This window comes from Nerophis lumbriciformis, linkage group LG09 (genome assembly GCF_033978685.3).
Source record: "Nerophis lumbriciformis linkage group LG09, RoL_Nlum_v2.1, whole genome shotgun sequence".
NCBI classification, from domain to species: Eukaryota; Metazoa; Chordata; class Actinopteri; order Syngnathiformes; family Syngnathidae; genus Nerophis; species Nerophis lumbriciformis.
Window position 1 is genome coordinate 20562441 of NC_084556.2, and position 26898 is coordinate 20589338.

Genomic DNA, 26898 nt, shown 5'->3' on the forward strand with positions numbered 1-26898 from the left:
GTTACATCATGACTTTTGTTTTTAAAGCATGAAGCACTGTTAAATAACAGTAGGCATAAAACGCAACATTAGATACAACTACTTGTAATCTAAAGACAATAAATACAATGGGGAAGTGTGCAATATTACAAACCCTGTTTCCATATGAGTTGGGAAATTGTGTTAGATGTAAATATAAACAGAATACAATGATTTGCAAATCCTTTTCAACCCATATTCAATTGAATGCACTACAAAGACAAGATATTTGATGTTCAAACTCGTAAACGTTATTTTTTTTTTGCAAATAATAATTCACTTAGAATTTCATGGCTGCAACACGTGCCAAAATAGTTGGGAAAGGGCATGTTCACCACTGTGTTACATGGCCTTTCCTTTTAACAACACTCAGTAAACGTTTGGGAACTGAGGAGACACATTTTTTAAGCTTCTCAGGTGGAATTCTTTCCCATTCTTGCTTGATGTACAGCTTAAGTTGTCCAACAGTTCGAGGGTCTCCGTTGTGGTATTTTAGGCTTCATAATGTGCCACACATTTTCAATGGGAGACAGGTCTGGACTACAGGCAGGCCAGTCTAGTACCCGCACTCTTTTACTATGAAGCCATGTTGATGTAACACGTGGCTTGGCATTGTCTTGCTGAAATAAGCAGGGGCGTCCATGGTAACGTTGCTTGGATGGCAACATATGTTGCTCCAAAACCTGTATGTACCTTTCAGCATTAATGGCGCCTTCACAGATGTGTAAGTTACCCATGTCTTGGGCACTAATACACCCCCATACCATCACAGATGCTGGCTTTTCAACTTTGCGCCTATAACAATCCGGATGGTTCTTTTCCTCTTTGGTCCGGAGGACACGACGTCCACAGTTTCCAAAAACAATTTGACATGTGGACTCGTCAGACCACAGAACACTTTTCCACGTTGTATCAGTCCATCTTAGATGAGCTCAGGCCCAGCGAAGCCGACGGCATTTCTGGGTGTTGTTGATAAATGGTTTTCGCCTTGCATAGGAGAGTTTTAACTTACACTTACAGATGTAGCGACCAACTGTAGTTACTGACAGTGGGTTTTTGAAGTGTTCCTGAGCCCATGTGGTGATATCCTTTACACACTGATGTCGCTTGTTGATGCAGTACAGCCTGAGGGATCGAAGGTCACGGGCTTAGCTGCTTACGTGCAATGATTTCTCCAGATTCTCTGAATCCTTTGATGATATTACGGACCGTAGATGGTGAAATCCCTAAATTCCTTGCAATAGCTGGTTGAGAAAGGTTTTTCTTAAACTGTTCAACAATTTGCTCACGCATTTGTTGACAAAGTGGTGACCCTCGCCCCATCCTTGTTTGTGAATGACTGAGCATTTCATGGAATCTACTTTTATACCCAATCATGGCACCCACCTGTTCTCAATTTGCCTGTTCACCTGTGGGCTGTTCCAAATAAGTGTTTGATGAGCATTCCCCAACTTTATCAGTATTTATTGCCACCTTTCCCAACTTCTTTGTCACGTGTTGCTGGTATCAAATTCTAAAGTTAATGATTATTTGCAAAAAAAAAAAAAGTTTATCAATTTGAACATCACATATGTTATCTTTGTAGCATATTCAATTGAATATGGGTTGAAAATTATTTGCAAATCATTGTATTCCGTTTATATTTACATCTAACACAATTTCCCAACTCATATGGAAACGGGGTTTGTATTATCTTTGTAGTTTTCAGCAGTGTTGTGCTAGTTTTACAACACTGTAAACTACAAGCACAATATTAAACACTTCTCTACTAAAGTGTACATAAAAAATGAGAAAGTCAGTCAGTCCTTACTCTTGGTGATGGAGTTGTGAAGACTTAAGGCTCGTGAATTCCTCTCTGCGCGGTCCAGACACGACAGCCGTAAGGAGGAGAGGGACGAGTCACTCGCTGAAGCTTTGTCCTCTCCAAAGTCGGCCGCCATGAACTACAGATGGCGACAACGACAGAAATTAAAAAACGGGACATGGTATTGAGGAGAAATAGCATTCTTTAATCTTGCATGGTCACCTGTTCGTCCTCTAATGGAACTTTGGGTTTGACTGCCAGTATTAGATCAGGTGTGGCGTCTCTAAGCACTCCAACGTTCTCATAGATGTGGTGGTCGTCCTTCAAGCCCACGTTGCAATACACATGACTGTAAGATGTAGAGGTAGACATGGGAAGGGCGAAAACACCAATTTGCCGTTGAAGCGTTGTGACATTTTCATTCACTGCAGAATTCAGAGGTCAACAGAATATGACGCACACCTGCAAGTCATCTGCAGTATTGCTTTAGTTCTTGTCTGATTTCCCGCCTGCTCTGTTAAAATGGTTCACATCAGTCCACTTGTGTTTTGTAGGACATTGAATTATTTTTAACTTGTTGGTGTGTGTTTCTGCTGATTGTCTGCAGCATTGCTTTTCCATGCATGACCTACTTTTTTTGCATGTGTGTGTACTTATTCTGAATACACTGAATTCCTAATTTCAACTCTTTATTTTACCGATTGCATTAAAATGTACACCGCCACTCTGGTGTCCTTTCACTTGTCCTTTGCAGGAAAACTGACATACAGGATTAAATTATAGTGCACCACTCGCAGCATGAGGTTGTTTTTAGCCTTGCTATATGATTCAACGCCAGAGATCATATTGGATGCCTCTAAATCAAATAGATCTCTATTGTAAAGCTGTCATGCAATATGTCTTATAATTTGATACTTGGTGATTTTAGATAAACTCACCCTTCACAGGTCTCTCCGTAAGATGAGTGTCTTTCTAAAGAGATGCTGCGTGTTAGCTGTGAGCTCTCCTGGTCCTGATCAGACCTTTGGTCCTGCAGGGAAGTGGCTCGTAACAAAGGTAAACTTGGCGGTGCCAGGAGCGACCCCGTGTCCTCCTTTTCACTTTGCTCTCGATGCTCGGCAGCCTCGTCGCTCGCCACCTGAACCTCTGTGACGTCCACTTCAGTGACACCATCCGCCTTCACCTCTCTCTCCTCCTCTTCCTCCCTCTCGTCCAGCACCCAGGCCTCACTGGACTGGTCCTCACCCGGCTTACACTCTGCATCCTTGATTGCTTTCTGGTAAAGTTCAGAGAAGCTCCTGAAGAATACACAGAAACAGTCATCAAACATTCAATCTTACTTGAAACTTTACATTTACATTATTATTCACCCTGAAATGTCGTGCAAATAGTGAATAATGCTTGCTAACAACACGTAACAGCATACCATAGCATATGAGCACCATGTGGATGACATCACAGCAGTCTGACTGGATGCTTAGTAAGTGCTTTAATGTGCTAAAAGATCACTGCTGTGTCATTACCTGTCTGAGACAAACTGCACATCATTCACACGCCTATTAATGTGCTTAAACCTTTCAAATGCTAATATGCTAGCTATAACAATCATGTTTACTTTAAGTAAAAGAAGAGTTGAGTTTTCCATACCAAAGCCAAAGACAGTTTGTCCATTGTTGTTATACATCAATCGTTTCACAAGTACAATGTACATAGAGTAGGAGGGGCTAGAGTTGCAGGGGTCCACTTTTAAAGCATTGTGCCTCAACGATGCTTTACTCACTGATCTCTTGCTGTTTCTGCCTTTTCATCACTTGAATGCAAATTGGGCTCAATTAGTCATCAACCAGCTGGTTCTGACACTGAATCAGAATGTGTGTTGTTTTCTATGAGTGTCCTACATCGCTCTTTCAACATCCCATTCCTTTTTCCTCTTTGTTATGAGTCACTATACAATTGTCACTAAAATAACACATTTCTCACCCAACCATCGTCACCTCCCCCAGACTACTCTAAGGCTTGACCCACCTCCGTGGCTTGCCGTTCTCGTCCGGTGGGATGACAGTGATGTGGATCTTGTGTGCCGTGCGGAGCAGCCGGGTCCTCTCCTCTGTGCTGAGGTGCACCAGGGAATGACCGCACAGGCGCACCACGCGAGCCCACAGCTGTAGGCCGCCGCTCTCTGCATAACAGAATCGCTGCAGCTCCGTCACAAAGCCTTCCTCGTTCATCAGAAAGCCGGGTTGACCCACGCCGTCACGTAGGGGGGTGACCTCCAGAGCCTCGCAGCCCCGGGTAACCAACTATGGGGTAGAATGATTTACTTTTGTGACTTTCGCAAAGTTCTCATTATAATATTTTAATGGATGGGCAAATATGGATTAAACCAATACTATTTATAGTTGTGGATAGAGGCTCTACTTGGAGATATAGTATAATACATGAATTAAAATATAATAATACAGAACTCATATTTTCATTATTCTTATCATTTTAAAAGTAATTGTGAGGTGTGCATGGCACATTCTGAACACCCACTTAAGGAACTACATCTTTTTCCTTGCCTGATAAAGTACTCCAGGCTGCAAACTTTTTGGTAATTAATTAAACATAATGTGATAATCACCCACCTCAAGCCTCTGCACCACTTCTTTCAAATCCTCAGCCTGGCTCTCCATCACACTAATCAACACCGACTCGCCACGCTCATAGAAAATGTCCAAGCAGGGCCCCCCTTCTTTCGTTTCCGTCACTGCCTTCCAGCCGATGACGTCCCTGCAGGAGCAATTAAACACCACCCTGCGCGTGTACCTCTCTATGAGCACCACTGACTCGGCCGAGACGCCCAGCAGACAGGGCAGTTTGTGTTCTCCCTCGCTTTCATCCGCGCTGTCGACCATCACAGCCCACACCAGTGCTCCAGCGCTGTGCAGTTCTGCCCCTTTGGCGCCTTTCAGCTTGTCTTTGCGCTTGCCTCCCAGGGAGAGCAGCGGGAACTTGGTAGAGGAATCGATGGGCGTCGTGGTCACATAGTTTTCCGCCAGGTCTTTCAGGTACTCCTGTCGCGTGCGGGTGGCCATGGAGCGAAACTTCTCAGACTTCTCTGCTGCATTCTCTGCATTTACTGCCTTGGCCAGGAGGAAGTCTCTGAAGGCAGGCGAGCGAGGGAAGCGGGCACCCTTAGGGAACAGCGGGCCGAATAATGGCATGTCTTTAGAGCGTGTCACAGCCACCCTAGGAGGGAAAAAGACAAAGAGGAATGACAGATTGAGAAAAAGGAAGTATTCAGTTTTTCTCCCATTTGCTGTTGAGATATTTGTGTGCAACTTCAGATTTACTTATAAACATTTCACAATACACTACAGTATATTGTGTATACTTTGGGCCTGATTTATCAGATCCAAATACCTTGCACTAAACAGCGTACGCAATCTATAAAATGGAGTGTACTATTAGTGGGTGTGTTGCGTGTGATCTACGAAGACTGTGTTCATTTGAAAGGTGAAGCAGACTGCCTTATTTAAACAAGGATTTTGCATGTACCACAAAAACACTGTCATTTACTGCACATTCATGTTATCATGCTCCTACCTGTGCCGTTTTCTATGCGTTAAACAAGCAGGAGACATCTACCACTTTTAAAGGCATTTTAAAAGCAGTCGTGCAGTGCATCTACATTGACACCACTTTTTTTTACTGCTGAAAATGAATGGAAGAAAGAGGGCAATACCGTGCTCATGATGCAAAAAATGCATACTTCAAGAAGTATTTCTCATTTAGGATATATGTTAGTAATCAGTGATGGGCAAACTACTTGGAAAAAGTAGTAAGTTAAGCTACAAGTTACTCTTGATTAAATGTAGCTAAGCTACAGGGGAAAGCTATCCCCAGAGAATTGTAGCAAGCTACACTACCAGCTACACAGCAAAAGTAGCTTGTGAGATCAAAGCTATACATATATACTGTATTTATATATATATATATATATGACACCTAGTACGACATGCAGTAAGCTCAAGACCCCAATTTACCGGCATTTATATCTATGGTCCCACATGTGTAATATCAATGTTAATGAAAGTGAATGGACCCAATAAGAACTACCTGCCGGGGGTTCCCCGCACTCTAGTGTATGTATTTATTTTAGTTTTCCTCTCCTTTGGCCCACCCTTACAATGTTATTAATTTTCTCTGCCTACAGTAAAAAACAGCACCTATCTATATTTTGACAAAAAAAAAAACAATGACTTGTGTGTTGTGTGGGAACAATTGGTAATGGTTATGTGCAGTAAAAATTTTCATGAACTCAATTCACCTTAATGTGTATTCCTAAATTTGTGTTAGATGAAGAGAGCAGTTATAATTTTGGTTTACAGCGTAAACAGCTGAAAACTAAGTTTTTGGGCATTGTTTTCTCTCAACGCATATATTTCTCTAAATATGGCCAAGGATACGCATTATTGTGGTTTTCCTGGCCATCGTTTTCATCACTAAAGGAAAAAATCTCTGGGAGAGAGTATTCCTCTGCCATTTTCAAGTATGTTTCTTTTTTTGAGTCGACAGCTTGAAGCGTCCCTTTGTCTTTGACTCCCTCGTCGTAATGTGACATGAATGCCTCCTGTTATCGATGGCCTTATCTTGCCTCTGATTGGCCAGTCTGTACTGTTTCGCCCTAACGTTAGCCAATTGTGACTCATCATATGAACACCAACCAATCATCATGGATATTCTCTGTATTTATGGGTGTTCTGATTCGTCCAGGTCATTGTAATTTCTCTGTATTCTTTTGGCCGGAATTTGCAGTCCATTTTCTGAAATGTAGTTAAGTTACTTAGCTTCACTACATGTAGTGTGTTCCTGCCCATCACTGTTAGTCATATATATTTTATGTAAAAAAACGGACATCATTAAAAAATATTAGAGGACATCAAAACGCATCATTTAAAATAATTTCAATCAGCCCCTTAAGTCATACAGCAGCTATGACATTATAAAAGGATGTTGCTGAATAGACGATGTGTCTAATATTTTTTATTTCTGACCGTCCAAAAATGATTCTCTGTCCATCGTGTGTCTTTGCAGCACGAGCACTTCTCTCTTACAGCCATGTGTGGAACTGTATTAGTTTGAGCGTCCTTAACAAAGGTGCTAAATAAAACACAAAATAATGCTCCCGAAACAGTGATGAGTGTTGATAAATCACATTGCGCATGTTGTATAAACTATTTACATAGTTCCTCTCTGTATTATGACCGTTTTGATGATCAGCATACATTTTGCATATTAATGAACACAGAGATTCAAAACGGATTGCACTTTTCACACGTTTAGCATGGATCAGCTTTGCGTGTGATATCAAGTTTGCACATGTTTTAGTACACACAAGCCTTTAGTAAATCAGGCAATGCAAGAATTATACTGGGGAGAATGATAATAATAGCGTGTAACAGATCAGCATCATATCAGACCTGTAATAGGTGTTGTCGGTGCAGGGCTCATGAACCTGAACGATGATGAAGACGTGCTGGAAGTGGGAGCGTATAGACTTTGGAGTGAAGGGCAATGCGCCAGGCTCCTGGAACACGATGGTCACAATGTCGTTGCCAATGTGTCGTTTCCTCAGCAACTGAAACCAAAAATCGTTAAGAGTGTTTTACAAGCAATCCACACGTCCATAAAGCCAGCAATATATAATATTTTTGCCATTTTTAGAAGAAACGCCGGCGTTTCTTTGCCATCACTACTACATCAATATTACATAAAAATCAATGGGGAAGAACTTAAATTCCCATTAGGCATTAGAAATTAATACCATGCTGTAAAAACACTCATCAGCTACACGTGCACAAAGACAAGATCAATACGAGAGCTGTATTGAAAATTCTCCCTTTATTAAGACAATAATACAGTGCATTACGCTGAGAGGTATTTCTACTCTCTCAGCCACAATAATTCATTTTACTACATGAATACCTCTCTGCAGTGGCGGTTTTAGTTATGGGCCACAAAGGCAATTGCCCAGGGCAGCATTCTCTCGGGGGCGCCACAAAGATGAGGGGCGAAAAAAGACTCATATTTGTGGTAAGTGCTTGTAAGGTCAGGATATGTGATGTGTCAGATTACAGAAGGTATACCGGCATCACCTATGCTTCCCAAATGAAGTATGCCGTGGGGTAAATATGGGGTCTCGCACAGGGCGCCATTGAAGTTAGAACCACTTCTGCCTCTCTGAGTGTGTTACTCAATACCGAGTATCATATATTTTGATACAGTTCTTGTGTTGGATTGCATCAGATTGACCAGGCGATCCTATTGAAGTGTCTGGTGAGTGTACAGTGTCAGTATATTCAGCAATAACAGTTTTAAGTTCCAAAGCTGTAGCAACCATTAATTGAACATGAAATCTCATGCTTTATTCTAGTTTTTTGTGTTAATCTATATTAGCGTGCCATATTCAGCTTGTGCATTCAAGGCTTACACTGCAGATTGCACATACAGTAAGAGTCTGACGTCTGACCAGCAAAGCCACGCTTTGGGGCAGAATTTTCACATCATGCACATTGGAGACTAGAGAGAATCCAACCTTGTAAAGCATTTAACAAGTTTTTGTATGTCATAGCACTGTAAGAGATTGTAAAATTACCTGTTGGGTGTTGTTGGCTGTGTAGGGCAGCATAGTGGACACGTGGAACATTATCTCATAGTCTTGGTAGCGTGTGTAGAGGGAATGTGTCCCTGTTGAGTCGGCTGCACAACAAAAAGACACACATGTCAAGAAACAACAAGAAGATTACTGCTATGTACATCACTGAATGTAAACCAGCTGTGAGATCATTAGCAGGTGCTATTTTGCAGAGATGATTAAACAATGAGTTTGAGTTATCTCAGGTCTTCAGAGTGAGGTGAGTGTTTTAGCTTACTTTTGTTGTCCAGCTGAGCTCGGTATTTCTCCCAACCCTTCAGTCTCACGCGGTCCCCAAGCAGCTCCAAAAACTCCTCAAACGCTGGGCCAGAGCTCTCGTTGTTATACATGTCCTCCTCGGAGCTCTGTCCTGCCCGGCAGTACATCACACCAACCTTTCGCTGGAAATTCAGCTACATTATACGACACAAAAAGGTAGGAAAGTTTTATTATAAACACGTATGAATACGCTGTCATATTTAGACCATTTTGTTTGTTTGGATGCCAGCGAGTGTGGCTGTGCGGTCATATGTGTTTGGACATCACTCCTTGACACCAATGCTTCCAATCCAATGCTTCCCGTCCAACCTGATGGAGCTTGAGCGGTGCTGCAAAGATTAATGGGCAAAGAGGAATGGGCGAAACTGCCAAAAGATAGGTGTGGTATCGTATTCAAAAAGACTTTAGGCTGTAATTTCTACCAAAGGTGCATCAACAAATGATTGTGCAAAGGCTGTGAATACTCATGTACTGTACATGAGATTTTTTTACATTTTTGATAAATTTGCAAAATTTTAAAAACTTTTTGAAAAAAGCCTATTGTCATTATGGGGTATTGTGTGTCGAATTTTGAGGACAAAATTGAATTTATTCCATTTTTAAATAAGGCTGTAACATAACAAAATGTGAAAAAAATGAAGCTCTGTGAATACTTTCCGGATGCTTTTTACCTGAAATTATAATCCAATTTTAATTTTAAATGGGAAACCCCATCTAATTAACACATTTTACCATACCAAGTTGCAATGTTTTTTTACATAGCTAAAAGGATCTTAAAAATTCTAATTCCAAAGTCCATTTTTGAACAAAATGTAAGTGTTTCAAACTTTCAGGCGCAGGTGGGTTTTCAAAGGTGACACATCTTTAATCCTTGGCTGAACAACAGCGTTTTTAAAATATCAACTCTCATCAGATTATTGATAAACATTTGGACTCGTTTTAATTTCAAAGGCACAATTTCACTACCGTGAAATTGTTATCCACCTGTGTAGCCCACATTAATCCTTTTTAATCTGCCTCCAACTACTCATGCACAAAACTAATTTATGTACTTGTTCAGTTAAAACTGCTGCTTTGTACCCAGAGTCTTTTATTAAAAACTTTTTTGTATGTTTTGTTACAAAAATATGGGCTCTGGAAACTTCTTTCAATTATGCCCAACAGTAGGGTGGGAAACATTTTATATCACTTTTAAACATTTGTCACTTGCACAAATCAGTACAAAGGGATACCGTCTTTGATCCTCAAGGCTAAAAGGTAAAGTTTAATTGAGATATGGTAAGAAAATGTAACATTTGCGGTTTTTTCCATACCCATCATTAGAAAACCTAGGAACATTAGTAGGAAAAATAGTACCTGATGATTTACACCAGGGGTGCCCAAACTTTTTGCCTTCAAGGACCAAAGTGAAAATGTTCCAACGAACCGCGGGCCAAGCAATTTTAATCGTGAACCACAAATAGTCAAAAAGTTCCTATATTTGGTACTAATAACGATGATAGATACCTCTTTATATCGACAAATGTGTTTTAGACTGCAATATTTTTCAATTAAAAACACTTATTATTATTATTACTTATTATGATTACCTTTTGTAAATGACTTCACTAAAATAGAAAAAAAGACCAACCTTGTGTGTTTATTGGAGGACATTTAGGTGTTAATTGGCTGTCCAGCTTTGCACAAGTAAACATGCAGCAGAACTGCTTGTAGTAAAACTAATATATGAAAGTTTAGATCACCTTCAGTATATAATCAGATACTTGTTTTTATGCTGATATTGGGCCGATATGTGATATCAATATTGAATTGGGGCACCCGTAGGGAGCTTATAAAGTCAGTATGAATATGTATTAAATTTGGAAAGCCACCCTTTGGTGGGTCAAATCAAACAACTCAACGGGCCGAATTTGGCCCCCGGGCCCCACTTTGGGCATCCCTGGTTTAGTACCACCTCAGAAAAAACGTGTCTCTCCATGTACCACTATAATGACTAACATTAAAATAGAGTAGCATTGTAGGCCTAACTAAGTATTCATTAAATACAAGGCAGAAGTTTTATTTAACAAGTATATTTACTGTAATATTTTTGGCCATTGTAACAATACACACAGTTGTAACAGTAACACTGTTTTTTAATATAGGAAAAAAAACAGTGTACTTGAAATAAGGGATTATTTGGCGGACCACTACATGGAGCCTGCGTACCACTAGTGGTACTTGTACAACAGTTTGATTGGTTTAGGGTACTCCAGCATTGCCGTTACAAGTACTCACCCCCTGTTCATCCAGCTTCAGCAAGGTGTCGCGGACTTTGGGGGAGTTAGAGGCCAAGCGGAGGCAGTGCAGGTTAAGTTCGGGCATGATGAACTCCAGCAGCCTCTTAGGAGACAAGCCTCGTGGGGTTGTGTGACGTGCAGCAGAGGGTACAGACTCCTCTAAGATGGAACCTCGTGGCGTTTTCATCTGAGAAGAGGATTCAATCTCGGGTCACAACTTCCAACATCCAGTTTCAAAAACTGGACCAAAGTTGACGTTTACCTCTGTGGTGCGAAAGATGATTCTGTAATTGTACTGAGCTCCGCTTGTGCCTTCTTTCTCCTCTCTGCGGAAACTGATGGCCACCGGGCCGAGGCGATCATCCATGCCAAAGAAATTCTGATGTTCTGTAAATAGGTGCTCACATTCAATACACTGCATGTTTACGAAGACAGCATATTTTCATAGAGTCCCAGATGTCATCAGCTTGTGCACTAAAAATGACCAGGAAATGTACGTTTATTGATTTGGGAATTCGTGTCCACATGGACGATAGCACCCATGTTTGGAGCTGACACTTGACCTCTGACCTAATGCAACTGATTAGGTGTGGTTGGGGAGGTGGCTGAGGGATCTGAGCTTGTCAGCCAAGAGGAGAAAAATGCAGATTTACTCCGCACAAAAAAATATATTTATGGAGTGTTCTATTCAAGGACACTTAGGGCCTGATTTACTAAATGATTGCGTGTACTAAAACACGACCAACCTGATAACACAGGCAAAGCTGATCTACTAAACGTGTGCAGAGTGGATTGTGTATGTTAAGTGAGCAGAATAAGGCGTGCAATCCATTTTACGTCTGTCTTCATTAATATGCAAAATATATGCTGATCATCAAAACGCCCACGACACTGGGAGGAGAAGATGCAAGTATACATATCTAGCACGCACAATGTAATTTATCAACATTCATTTAGCACATGTCAGAAGAAAGTGCAAACTGACAGTTCGACACACGGCTTCAGGATCAGTGCTGGCGCTACACAGACAGACGATGGACAGACAAAAATACTCCTCCCTACGTCTGTGTCAACATTTTGGACGGTCAGAAATAAATAATATTAGGCATATCCCGTATTCAGCAACATAATTTTATCATTTTATAGCTGTTAGAGGACTTAAGGGACTGATTAAAACAAATTAAATTCATGCATTTTGTTGTCATTTAATATTTTTTCATGATGTTCATTTTTTTATTTATTATACATATATATACACATACATATGTATATATACATATGTATAAATGTATTATCAAAATATTTCCTATATGAAAAAAACTTCTTTAAGTATGCATTTTCTACATCAGCCTCTCTCCAATGAGCACACTTTCGGGGGTAAAGAAAGAGGTTTCAATGTGATGCACCACATAGTCTTGGTAAACGCACGCAACACGCCCACTAATAGTACACACTATTTTATAGATTGCACACGTGGTTTGGCGTGTGGCATTTGGTTATTACTAAATCAGGCCCTTACTGTACTATAGTTCCCCGCTATGATCTAACATCATTTAAAAAGCTCCAGAATTAACAGGATAGGACAACTTGAATTTTTAAGTAACTACCAGTACATAGAACAACCTGCTGTTTTTTGGTGTGTTTCTTACCTTTCATGTAGAAATATTTACGATAGTAATGCGCCCCCAGATCTGCATGCTCTATAAAATAGTTGCTTTTTCCCTGCTGCTGGACATGACTTTCTCTGGGCTCCTCCAGGACCGACACAGCATCGTTGGGGGTACGCGGACTCAACCAAAATCCCCGCCTTGCTGGGAATCGGCCCAAGCCCACCTGCTCTTCTCCCCCTGTCTCATTTCGGAAGTGGGGGCAACTGAGAAGAAGCTCGTTGTCGTTGCCGTCACCTTCATCCAGCAGCAACGACTGTTCAGGGTCATCCACAACTCCCCCATTGCCAACTCCGCCTTGTGCAGGTGAGGAAGGCGTGGCCTGAGAGAGCGGCCGCATTTGGGAAGCGGCGGACGCCCCCGAGGTGATGTTCTTTTTGCGTCCAATACTGTCTCTGTTGGAGGCCGCCTCTGTGAGGTCAAACAGGATGCTCTGGACGTCATAATGTGCAAAGTTCCTCACCCAAGCGCCAATGTTGTCACAGGGACCAGGCTGAGGGATTTGAGGGGGCACAGGTTTGGACTTTTTAATCAGTCCTTCAGGCTTGGGAGGCTTGGCAGGCTTTGGAGAGTCCCCCAGTGCAGAAGACAGACCTCGAAAGAACCCATCAGGCTCTGGAGGGTTGCCTTGCAGTCCTAAAAGCAGGAAGGGGTCTTTAAAGCGGAGGGCATTAGGGCTCAGGGGCCCCTGGTTCGCAGTTCCTAACTCTTGGACTTGAGTCTGTCTCTCCAGTGATGACAAGCTGCCATATTCTCTGTGCAGCAGCACAACTGACTCTCCCTGAGCCCCCACGCCCACCTTCTCACAGACCACCCGCGTTGCTTTCCCACCAGCCTTCCCACCAGAGTCCAAGTCTCCTAAAGTCACATCACTGTTACTCCTCTGCATGATATGGCCTCGGCCGACCGCCCGTAGGGTCAGACAGGCTCGACTTGGGGTCAGGTTGTCTCCATCTGACCCATCACCCTCCCGCCTGGGTGGCCACTCTACCACACCCACTTCCCGTTTGGGATCGAAGTTGACGGTGGCGACAGGCGGCCGTACATTCTGCCGCCTAAACTTACGAACAAATAGGTCATCGGACTGCATTTTGCCTGGGAAACCGCCTCCGATCCAATGTATTATTATCCAGATGGAGAGCCTCCACCGAGTGAGCGCAACACTTTTAATCTCTTGTCAAAACGTTTAAACACATACACACAGGGGAGTGTGAATGGTGAAGATTGGTGCAAAGAGAATCTCTCTGCAGAGTTTCATCCAGGCGTGCAGTTGTGGGTTTTGGGAGTGATCCGGGAGTTGCGAAGTTCCGCTTCCTGCGGAACACAGATGACCATCACTGTGGCCCAGCTCTCCTTCCTCTTAGATGAGGCGCTGTCTGCACACCCAACATGGCAACCACTGACTCTTCAGTGCCTGCCAAAAAAAAGCAAGGTGCATCTTAAATCTCTGTCAAATGTGTTAGTGTCAGAAGTTGTCATGTCAAACCAAGCTTTATCCAGATCTGTATCTTGTCGCCATTAAACAGAACATTTGATGTAACATACATGACTTAGGTAGTAGCTTTGTCAAATCTATACATATTGGGTGTAGTCATCAGGTTTTTACACATAATTTTGTTTTGATGATTATATAGCTAATAAGATCATAAATACTAGCTTTCCACTGATTAATGGTTAATTTCCCAGGCAAGCGTGAGTGCAGGTTTGCCAATCTCTGCGTGCTCTTGTTCTATTCCATTATTACTGCATAGTAATGTTGAACGTGTCTCTAAACAGCTCCATCAGGCTCAACACAACAACCCAATTACATGCAAGTTTGCAATAGGCTTTCCTCGCACTAGGTGGGTGGGTGCAGGGTCTTCCTGACTCACTGGAAGTCTGGCAACATACAATAGAAGTATACCGTCTTTCACATTTCTTCACAGAAGCTTGGCTTTAATTCACGCATTAACATTAAGAAGCAATTCTATTTTCTGCACTAAATACTAAAAAGTGAATGTTTGAGCTTTATTGGGAACTTACCAACTAATACACTTGTGCATACTTCTATGGTTGTTTTACCACACTGATGTCAATCCTCTGAAGTTGAAACCTGTCATTGCGGTCAGTAACGCAAAGCTTCTTCCTGTCAAGTTTTTGAGATGCGTCTCGTGCTTGCATCCTGAGGAACAGGTGCAGTGGTACATACACAAACACGCACACACTAAAGAATAGACGTCACATGGGTCTGCCGCTTCCTGCCCGAGTAAAAAGACACAGAGGAAGCTCTGTCGTTTGCAAAGATGCATTTACAAAGCACAAAATACAGAAGTTGTGTCACAATGACAAGTTTGAGTCGTGCGGCGAGATATGCTAATGTGACGAGGTGTTTACGTGCAAGCTGCTAATGAGAAAACAGTCACAGTTGTAGGCTGTGAGCAGGAAGTGTTGTTTGGCCTGGCGTGTGTCCATGTGGACTGTTGATTCATAACATTTGACTCAGCATTTGAGCACCAACTGGTTTGCGATTATTTACTCCTTAGTAACCTTGGTGTAGGACACTCGCCTTATACGGTGATAAAGTAGAAAAAACAAAATAGAAAGTGAACCCTGATGATCTATTAGCTATGTTAACACTCTGTCAAGGTTTAATAACCTGCTGTGAGTCTTTGAATAACAGCAAGTGACACTCTGCTTGCCAAATAGTGAGCCAACATTTAATGAGGTCCTCTTTCGTTAGTTATAAATTATATTTTTACAGTTAATGGTGACTGTGGAATTTTACTCAATAGACAAATAAAAGTGGCAGCAGCTTGAACTTGACGGAGAGCCAAAACTAACTATTAAACAGCTGCAATTTACAAACAATTTATAATATAATTAGTAAAATACATATATATATATATAAAGTGTTATCTTGAATGCCTAAGACCATTAGGTTTGTGTAAAAGCTGTCTGGAGGGTTTATAAAGACGTTAAATGCATACAATATTCGGATAAATCGTAAAATAAATAGCTTACTTCGCAGAAATTCAACTACCACGGGGGTGTTTTGAGTTAAGAGATCCGTCATGGAACCAATTAAGCTTGAAAGTTGAGATGCTACTTTATTTCTGGCTTCTTTAAGAACAAACTAAGCCTGGACAAATTCCAACATCACCATGTCTGTCCTCATTATGCAGAAGTACACAGTTTGAATGGCACTGAGCAGTATTAATTCACACCTTTAAACTGAGAGTTTACACCAACATAGATTTTGGTAAAACACTGCCGTTGTTAAAACATGCAAAATTTGGCTGAGCAAGGAAAAGATCATTTTGTGCAGTTGATTATGCAAAGTTGTAATAACACAGAACCGTATGTTGTTCCTCACACATTGCAGGGATGTTACAAAAAGTGAGGTGGCAGCTGCTTAACATATATAGTTAATGTTGATGTTTGCAAAAAATAAATTAGGTGATGTTCCGACAAACAGAATCTGTGCCGTTCTCCACCACTAGAAAGCTACCTTGAACTCCCTGCCTTTGACAAAGCGCATATGCCCAAGCTTCATAAGATCCCCATCCCATCCCATGAATCAGTCCTTGTTTCCATGGTAACCTGTCCAATGCCCAAGTCTAAATGTGGTATGCTGTCCACCAGGACTTTGTGATAACCGCAACCTACAAACCCCGTTTCCATCTGAGTTGGGAAATTGTGTTAGATGTAAATATAAACGGAATACAATGATTTGCAAATCCTTTTCAACCCAAATTCAGTTGAATGCACTACAAAGACAAGATATTTGATGTTCAAACTCATAAACGTTTCTTTTTTTTTTTGCAAATAATAATTAACTTAGAATTTCATGGCTGCAACACGTGCCAAAGTAGTTGGGAAAGGGCATGTTCACCACTGTGTTACATGGCCTTTCCTTTTAACAACACTCAGTAAACGTTTGGGAACTGAGGAGACACATTTTTTAAGCTTCTCAGGTGGAATTCTTTCCCATTCTTGCTTGATGTACAGCTTAAGTTGTTCAACAGTCCGGGGGTCTCCCTTGTGGTATTTTAGGCTTCATATTGTGCCACACATTTTCAATGGGGGACAGGTCTGGACTACAGGCAGGCCAGTCTAGTACCCGCACTCTTTTACTATGAAGCCACGTTGATGTAACACGTGGCTTGGCATTGTCTTGCTGAAATAAGCAGGGGCGTCCGTGGTAACGTTCCTTGGATGGCAACATATGTTGCTCCAAAACCTGTATGTACCTTTCAGCATTAATGGCGCCTTCACAGATGTGTAAGTTACCCATGTCTTGGGCACTAATACACCCCCATACCATCACAGATGCTGGCTTTTCAACTTTGCGCCTATAACAATCCGGATTGTTCTTTTCCTCTTTGGTCCGGAGGATACAACGTCCACAGTTTCCAAAAACAATTTGAAATGTGGACTCGTCAGACCACAGAACACTTTTCCACTTTGTATCAGTCTATTTTAGATGAGCTCAGGCCCAGCGAAGCCGACGGCGTTTCTGGGTGTTGTTGATAAACGGTTTTCGCCTTGCATAAGAGAGTTTTAACTTGCACTTACAAATGTAGCGACCAACTGTAGTTACTGACAGTGGGTTTCTGAAGTGTTCCTGAGCCCATGTGGTGATATCCTTTACACACTGATGTCGCTTGTTGATGCAGTACAGCCTGAGGGATCGAAGGTCACGGGCTCAGCTGCTTACGTGCAGTGATTTCTCCAGATTCTCTGAACCCTTTGATGATATTACGGACCGTAGATGGTGAAATCCCTAAATTCCTTGGTTGAGAAAGGTTTTTCTTAAACTGTTCAACAATTTGCTCACGCATTTGTTGACAAAGTGGTGACCCTCGCCCCATCCTTGTTTGTGAATGACTGAGCATTTCATGGAATCTACTTTTTTACCCAATCATGGCACCCACCTGTTCCCAATTTGCCTGTTCACCTGTGGGATGTTCCAAATAAGTGTTTGATGAGCATTCCTCAACTTTATCAGTATTTATTGCCACCTTTCCCAACTTCTTTGTCACGTGTTGCTGGCATCAAATTCTAAAGTTAATGATTATTTGCAAAACTTTTTTTTTTTATCAGTTTGAACATCAAATATGTTGTCTTTGTAGCATATTCAACTGAATATGGGTTGAAAATGATTTACAAATCATTGTATTCCATTTATATTTGCATCTAACACAATTTCCCAACTCATATGGAAACGGGGTTTGTAATTCCCTTGAAATAAGCATCATTTCTTGTTAGCGCACCAGATGTGTAGAATTCTTCAAATACAAGTACCCAAAGATCAACATGGAGGAGTATTTGGCCGCAAGATATGACAGAACACAAATGGTTATATTATTTATTGTTCACAAAAAAACAAGATAAATAACTTTCCAAATTCATCTTGAACGATGTCGCAGCTACACATGTTCAGCCTAACAACACAAAAAAGACATATTTTTATAAATCTTAGGTATAGCCTTTTTCCACGCATCTGTGTTGATGGAAAGTGACCATAAGGTTATTTATTGCGTTCTCAAACCTTTGAATTTTTAACCCAAATTTCATACCGGTACATTCAAGTTTTGAAAGCAACATGGCTACTTTGTTAAATTAATTTATTGTAGATTGTGGTCGCTCGCCACAATTACATTTGGCGCTGCCTGTTATGTCCTCACTCATAAACAAGACTGTTATTGCAGCTTGTCGTTACAACTGTTGGATGGAGTTGTTGTGTGATGTGGTTATGGTTGTAGTATTAGTTTACTTTGAACATGCAAACAGAGTACATAATCACATATTTACAGTTTCAAATTTCAACATGTCTGAAAAGGAGTAGGTTTAATAATGTTTCTGTTTAACAGCAAATGCTAACACATTAGTTCACCCTCTGTGCTCAATCTTTAACACAAGCATACATAAATTATCAATACAGTTCACATGAGTAAATAGTTATTATTACGCTACAATTTATATAATTAGGTGAATATGTAATAGATAATAATAGTATATGGTTCAAGATGTTTATCAGGATTTTTCTTCATTGTACTTTGTAAACACTTTGAGATTTAACAGTTTCTTAGCTGAGTCTATTCCATAGATCAACTCCACATACAGACATACTATATGTTCTAACTTTTGTAGGCGCAATAAAATATTTTTAGTTTTAGTATTATTATTTTAGTTTTACTTAGATTCAAGAATAGTCTTCTTTTTTTTTAAACAAATCAACCCTTTAAAGGGGTTGTTTGCAGCTTGCTCAAAGTGAAACATTTTTTAACCAAAAAATAACAAGAACACCACCAATGAGATAATGTTAGCATTAGTGGTTTAACAGAACATATTTGTTTGTTTGTTTTTTAACTGAAAATTGTTTACAGTGTATGTAATACAAATATAATAATCAAATGCATAGCAATTAATTTTATAACATCATGAGGTGAATTCTTATACATTTATATGCATAAATTATATACAGTCACTAGCGGCCCTCTTAGGGCAGCCATAACTGCGATGTGGCCCTCAGTGTAACCGTGTTTGACACCCATTTAAATGTCTATTCTTCACAATTGTTAATTATATTACTACACTTGTCCACAATCACTTGCAGGGAGCACGTGCACACACACAAAAGCAGTCCCAGTCCCCTAACATTTTGGAGTCATGCTGTTGTTACAATAGGCTATACATCCAATGATAGGCTAGATTAGCTAACCAAATCACTATCATTAGCTAACAACACACACAAGCTAATGAGTAGTTACGCCATTATGTGCTAAAAGACATATGAGGGTGAGATATAATGCTTAAAATACATTATAAGTCAGTGCCCTTTAAGCATCTGTGTAAAGGCTGCAAACAGCCCCTTTAAGTTATTAATTTATGCTGTTAATATTTTTTATTAGCGTCTATGTGTTCCTGAACAAAATGTGGTCATATCATTTGCAAATAGTATTAACTTTAAGTCATTCATAACTTTACAAATGTAGTATAGAGATTGAATCATTTTGGTTCCAGCATTGATCCCTGGGGTACACAGCAAAATGTATTTAAAGCTGCATGCGTGTGTTCGCCGAGCTTCACGTATTGCTTTGTATTGGTTAAGTAGTTTTGTAACAGTTTTTTTTACCTTCTGATGCCATACATTTCTAATTTGTGAATTAGGAAATAATGATTAACTGTCTGAAATTATTATTTTAGGTCCAGAAACACTGCGAATGCACCCTGTTTACATTTGCACTGTTTACATTTGCCTTTGCACTGTTTGCGTTTGCATTGCTAATTTCCCCCTTTGATGTTAAAATGTATCCATATTAATCACTTTTGAATTAACTGAATATGAATTTCAATGTGTTGTTAATTTTTCAAAGATTTTAGAAAATTGTGGAGGCATGTAGTTTGTAAACTGGTGTTTTTCCTCAGTCTAATAAAATGCTACAACATCTTCTATATTCATTTTGTTTGGGAATTAACCTTTTGGAAATGATAGATTACTGTTGTACACTAATGGTTCTGATATGTCTTTATAACCTTTTTGATCATTTCCCTATCAATTCCATTAGTATCAATTCGGGTTTTGGATGTAGTCCTAATTTTGATTATTTCCTCTTCTGTCACGTCCTTGAGGAACATTGAGTTGGGATTTCTGCCTATGGCATTAATTAAGTCCTCAATTGACAATTGATCTGGAATCTTTTCTTCCAGATTTGGTCCAATATTTACAAAGTAGTTATTGAAGCATTCAAATACGTAGGTCATATTGTCCTTTTTTACATTTCCATCTGATAACTATTGAGGATAATGCAGTTTAGGATGCCCAATGTTGCTATGATATTGTTTTGGTTCCAGTCTGATAAATGACTAATATTTTTGCATGCTCATAAGATGCTAAATAGCTTGATTGCATAGGTTGTATGTTTTGTACTTATTTTCTGCCTCTACAGATCATTGTCTTATAAATGTTCTATTTAATTTATTGTCCCATTACACGTATTTTGTAATCTCTTTGTCATGCATGGTTGATTTCTCTGATTTTGCTTATAAGTAAGTTGTTTCCATGAACAATGTTTGTCATTGAGCATCATGTGTTAAAATGAAAGCTGCAGAAGTGTGTGACATTGATTTATTGTACAGTAAAAGGAAGTGAGTATTTCCTTTCTATCTGCTAATTTTTATATGTGATTATTTGAAAGCTACACTTTTGCATTTACTTTATCAATTTGTTTTGTGTCGGACATAACTGGATATCCTGTCAACACAAAATGAGGGACAAGCCATGCATTTAAAAAGAAAATAAACTCACAGAAGACGGATAACCAGCCTAACGTTTCCCTGGATATTTCCCAGTGATCAGTCTTGCATGAGTCTGGCTTAAACCATGCCCTGATATAAACGGATCAATGTGTGATGGCAAGACCAGCTGAGTGGCAATAAAAAATATCTTAAGGACATTAACAGACAATAAACAGCAAATGCATTTTGAAAGGCTTTCCATACTGGAGTACAAGCTACAAGTCCTCAGGCCACATCCTGAGACAGTATATTGTCTGTAATGTAAATTCATCTACGATATACAGTAATTACAATTCCACGTTCCAGGTTACTTGCCTGCTGATAAAATCTTTAGCAAACGTGCAGTAGTAAGAATAAGCCTGGCAAACACTGTCATCACACGTATAGACATTTAATAACAGTGCACTCACATTGTCTCCTGTCAGCCAGTGGAGTGGACAATGGGAAAGGAGCATGACCCCTCAACGTTGTCTGAGCCACAGGTCCACCACTGCATCAACATCAACCCAGCTACTTCCTTTTAAATAAACTGGAGGAGGAAGTGCACTTAAGAACCCTCAACTCTTTGCTTTTGCCGCGTCATTCGGTACACCTGCACAATCTAATACAAGAGCTGTATTGAGAATTGTGCTTTTACAGGATTATTAGAAATACAAGACGGCCACAGTGTACATCACTGGACAGGACTGGATTGCATTGCTCTACCTGGTGCGAGAATAGGTAAATTGCAGGTTTAGCAACCTTTGTTTTTAGTTTGTCAAAATGAAAAAGAAGAAGATTTTTGTGGTGCAGAGTAAATACTTAACTTGCTTATATAGCTAACCTCTGTACCCAAAATATTAAAAATAACTTTCACTACTACCAACCTGGGAGTTGGCATTAGAGAGCAACTCATGATATCATTGCGGTATGTCATTCCTTAACAAAAATTTGCCTTGGTTTTCGAATACCGTCTTGGTTATGGTACGACCAAGCATTGCGCATAACAAACTACACTCAAAGTTCAATATAACACAGCCCAATATAACGCCATGTTCTTTATAGTGAGATCCTGCCATGGACCCCAAATTTTCACCCATTTGTTTCCACCAGAGTCAATCACGTTGTTTTTCCCCAAATGATCGCATACTTGCAACCTTACTGCTGGTCATGTCCTGTGTTGGTTTACTCTACACGACAGTTACGCGTCTTCATTGCTGCACTTAGACTTTTTTGTTGTTTGCCGTTGGCTAACCTTTGAGTTCCAGTTAGCTTCATGCTAGGCTACTGCCCTCTAAATTTTTGTGCCTCGTACTGCAATTAACCAAGCATGCTTACCTACAAGCTGCTTGCTGGGAGACACAACTTTTGCAGACATGCGACCAGATCGTAACACTTACACAGAAAATCTTTATGAAAGTTTCAAAAAACAAGGAATTAAAAAAATAAAATAAAAATAAAATAACAAAAGATCAACCCAGTGATGTCCAAACCTTCTGACCATTAACGTCACATCAAGAAAAATTAGGCAGACGAGCTACACCGCAAAACTTTTTTGAAAAGAAAAAGGGGAAAAAATAAGGACTTCTTTATAACGCGATCTCGAGAATTACGTGATCTGTATTTTATGGACCCCAACAACCGTGTTATATCAAACTTTGTGTGTAGCCAGTCCATTTGCCCGCATATCATTCCACGGAAACATGTGCCCAAACAAATAAATCACACATGTTGGTGACTTTGCTTTTTTATAGGGTAAGATTGCAAAACAAGCCACCATGGGACCAAAAAAATTGTAAGTCTCAGCCCTTTGATAAAGGAGTTGAAAACACAATTTAATTAAAGAAATAACTCAAAGTAAAGCACGAATGTATGCGTGGTTCCTCAACAAAAAAGTTTTAATGTTTCTGTCGGCTATTGCTTTGAGGTAAAAATGTGCCTGGCAATAAGTCATCAAACACAGACTGAAAGAAGACAGACACGCCAGTGCTATTTTGAGGAAGTCATAGTCGCTTGACATAGAGTATTTTGCACACCGCAAGCATGCGTCCTGTGAAACGGGAAGCGATGACTGACATTTGAACCAAGACTCGAGAGGATGAGTGTCATCATCATTCAGCCTCCACACCTTTTTGCAGCAGTCTACACCAGAAGAAGCTGCTAACCACAGCCGACTCAGCGCTATAACGCCACCAGGATGACTGTGTGGCGATATAATCGGCTGATCTGTTTTCCCTTCAGGTGAAGCTGTGAAAATCAGCTTAAGGGATTAGCAGCAATTAGACATGATCGGTAACAAAAGTCACATTTAAAAAGTTAGCAATGTAAAGCTTTTTTGTGCTGCACATTAATGTGTCTACCATTGTGCTGGTCGGTGGAATCAAACTTTGTCACACTTGTAACCGCTTCAAAGCTGCTTTAAAGTCCACCTTCAGCGTTGAATGTGTTTTTGGTCGTGTCGAGCCGCCTCACCACTTCTAGCGTCTAAAAAAAGATTGATTTAAGGAAATCTAAAACCAGCTCTCATTATTGATCATACACCACGCTGGTACATCAGAGATCTGATTGCTCTACTGCATTGCTGCTCAACCTTTTGACACTGGCCCAGCCTGCTGGCGATGCTTTTAGGTAAAGTAATAGTAGTGTAATAATGTGACTGTATCTGAAGCCTCCCTACCCAAACAAGCCCCACCCTTCTGGAGCCACACTGCGGAAGGTGAACTGGCTCACTTCCAAAAAGCTGTTAAGTCGATTGCATTGCACTACTCTGCCTTTTTCTGCCGTGCCTAGGATAGTATCTCTCCTTTTCTGTCTAAACAATTTGCATGTGTCAGTCTGAATAACAGTCCCCCGAAGACACACGGACGACGCCAGCCTTAGCTGGGTGGAATATTTGAAAATAGGATGTTTGTAACGATGGCGAAAGTGTAGTTGGACTACCCCAATCTTGTAATTCCTTAAACCCACTGTTAGAAATATTGTCAAAATACATGCAGCATGGTGCAAAGGGCATACTTGCCAACCCTCCCGGATTTTCCGGGAGACTCCCGAAATTCAGCGCCTCTCCCGAAAACTTCCCGGGACAAATTTTCTCCCGAAAATCTCCTGAAATTCAGGCGGAGCTGGAGGCCATGCCCCCTCCAGCTCCATGCGGACCTGAGTCCGCTTTCCCACAATATAAACAACGTGCCTGCCCAATCATTATAACTGTAGAATGATCGAGGGCGAGTTCTTGGTTTCTTATGTGGGTTTATTGTTAGGCAGTTTCATTAACGTCCTCCCAGCGCAGTAACAACACACAACAACAGCAGTCACGTTTTCAACTACCGTAAAGCAGTTCGTCTGCCGTAAACAGCAATGTTGTGACACTCTTAAACAGGACCATACTGCCATCTAGTGCATTTGATGAAAGCACTTTTGTGCGTGCCACACAGCAATGCATCATCAGAGAGGGTGTTCAGTATGGTTAGAAAAATAGTGACAGAGAATAGAACAAGGATGGACAATTCAACCCTTAACTCAACAATGAGTAGATGAGTGTTATGTGTGTGTATATGTGTAAATAAATGAACACTGAAATTCAAGTATTTATTTTATTTTATATATATATATATATATATATATATATATATATATATATATATATATATATATATATATATATATATATACATATATATGTATATATATATATATGTATATATAATAAAATAAATATATATTTATAGCTAGAATTCACTGAAAGTCAAGTATTTCATATATATATATATATATATATATATATATATATGAAATACTTTACTTGGTGAATTCTAGCTGTAAATATACTCCTCCCCTCTTAACCACACCCCAACCACGTCCCCGCCCCCACCTCCACCTCCCGAAATCGGAGGTCTCAAGGTTGGCAAGTATGGCAAAGGGTCACTTGTTTTGTTTTTTGGAAGAAGTATTTTCAGAGCAGTACACATTTAGAATAAGAAAACTATATTCCAAAGCATCGACACATTCTGGTGCGAATCTAGATAAAGGTGCAGATACAGGATACCATTTTTAAGTCACTATGGTACCAATGGTATCGTCCACTTTCCAGGGTCGTACTGTTAAAAGAAAATACAGCAACGCCTCAGTTTTTGTACGCTCAAATTTTCGGAGGATTCAAGTTTTTGGACACATCGTGCGGCCAAAACATTGTGTCTTACTAACCTGTCAGTTTGCCCGCATATCATTCCACAGAATGACGTTCCTAAACAATGTATTCCACCCACTGGTGAGTCAGTCTTGATATGTTATTAATACACTGCGTGGGTTTCATAGTGTGTCTTTCCTACAAAACGTGCCCGTGTTAGTATGCGCTCAACTCCCCACCCGGAAATCAATCTCCCCCGGGGCGGAGCTATAGGGGAGACTGGGTGCCCGGGTCAGGGCGTGGACCTACCCTGAGCGAGTACTGGGCTGGGGCGGGTGGACCTCTCCCACAGCTTGGGGACTGGGGAAGCTCAGATCATGCCTACGGTTTTATTCTAATCCACACCAATTAAAAAGCTGGACATATTGTATATGGGCTTATAGGTTGCTCCAATCAGGATGAGTCAGGGTAGCTGAAAACTTTACAAGACTGGCTTCAGTGATTTAGTAGGTGTAAAAAAGTTAATAAAATTTTGTGTTGTATGACCGGCTTTATTTTCACTCTCACATTTCATTTTGCGACATGCAAATTTACAAGTGAATCGACAATTTTGTCTCCAAGTGCATTTTGAGTAAAATCCTCATCAACCGTCCACCAACGTCATCAGTCACTTGTCAACAGAATACAAGCTAGGTGAGCAATGTTACTGCAAAGTTAACATGAGTGGCAGTTCATAAAAACATAAAAGTGGAGCGGCAAAGCGCAAAGAAAAGTAAAGAAGAGACCAAGTGAAGCAGTTGTGCTTTATCTCTCTCTCGACTGCGTTGAGTTTTTCCTACTGCTACGAGCGAGGTGCGAATCCAGGTCGCCGGCAAGAGAGCCAAGTGTGCTGATTACAGAGATAAAAGCACGGGCTAATTGCCCAACAGCACACGGATTTGTTACCCCACTGATTCTCCGTCACCCATCTATGACATCATCACTGGTTGAGTTATTATAACAGTTACATCACAAGTCTCTGTGCTTTTATTTTTAATCAGTTACCAGTACTTTGATAAAGAAGGCAAAAAATACTACTGAATTCAAGAAAGAACTCTATACAAAGTATGACTGGGGTATCTGCTTGTCTCTCCCTCCCCTTCCCTTTTATCTTCCCTCTCCGCTCATCGCCGTCGTCGCCAATAAGAGTCTTCATTTAATGTAAAAGCTATGTTAAATGTTCTTTAACTGTATTGTATTATTGTACTTTGCTTTGTTTTCCACATGAAAAACTGTCATCAGTTTATATAAAATATGTTTTGTGTTTATATGTTTGGGTGTCTGGAACAGATCAATTCATTTTCATTATTTCTTATAAGGAAAATTGCTTTTGGTTTTCATAAGAAGCAGCCTTTGTCGGACCTTTTGGAAAAAAATACAAAACTAAACCACTGTAGTCCCGTTTTCCCACTAGATTAATTTCAATCGCACATTATGACTTGAGCATGACAGGACATCTATAAAGCAATTACAGTGCATGTGTAATATTACTTTTTCATTAAGATAATGTCGATAATATTTATACTCACACATGCAAAAAGTATTAAATTTGCATTATCAGACAAAATGTACATTATTAAACAAAAGCTGACTTGATGATGCAAGCTTACTTTTTGAATAATGGGACCTTTTAATTTTTAGGGTATAATGATTTTCAATAACAAAAAAAAACAATGGGTCAAACAGCTCTGTTATTACAGTATGGTGATTAGGTAATAATAACACAAACAGAATCAACCCAAGATCTG

The 26898-nt window shown here is 40.2% G+C and overlaps 1 protein-coding gene across 1 annotated transcript in view; it reads right to left on the reverse strand.

Annotated features, from left to right (window-relative positions):
- sipa1 (signal-induced proliferation-associated 1) overlaps positions 1-26898 on the reverse strand; it is a 55076-nt gene that overhangs the window by 9931 nt on the left and 18247 nt on the right. The window contains exons 2-12 of the mRNA XM_061962315.1: positions 12709-14140; positions 11322-11446; positions 11058-11246; positions 8740-8914; positions 8463-8566; positions 7288-7445; positions 4450-5053; positions 3848-4122; positions 2761-3120; positions 2045-2171; positions 1829-1961 (exon numbers count right to left, since the gene is read on the reverse strand). Coding sequence (XP_061818299.1) covers positions 1829-1961; positions 2045-2171; positions 2761-3120; positions 3848-4122; positions 4450-5053; positions 7288-7445; positions 8463-8566; positions 8740-8914; positions 11058-11246; positions 11322-11446; positions 12709-13816 — 3358 coding nt within the window. The 5' untranslated portion in view covers positions 13817-14140. The remainder of the gene's footprint in view (positions 1-1828; positions 1962-2044; positions 2172-2760; positions 3121-3847; positions 4123-4449; positions 5054-7287; positions 7446-8462; positions 8567-8739; positions 8915-11057; positions 11247-11321; positions 11447-12708; positions 14141-26898) is intronic.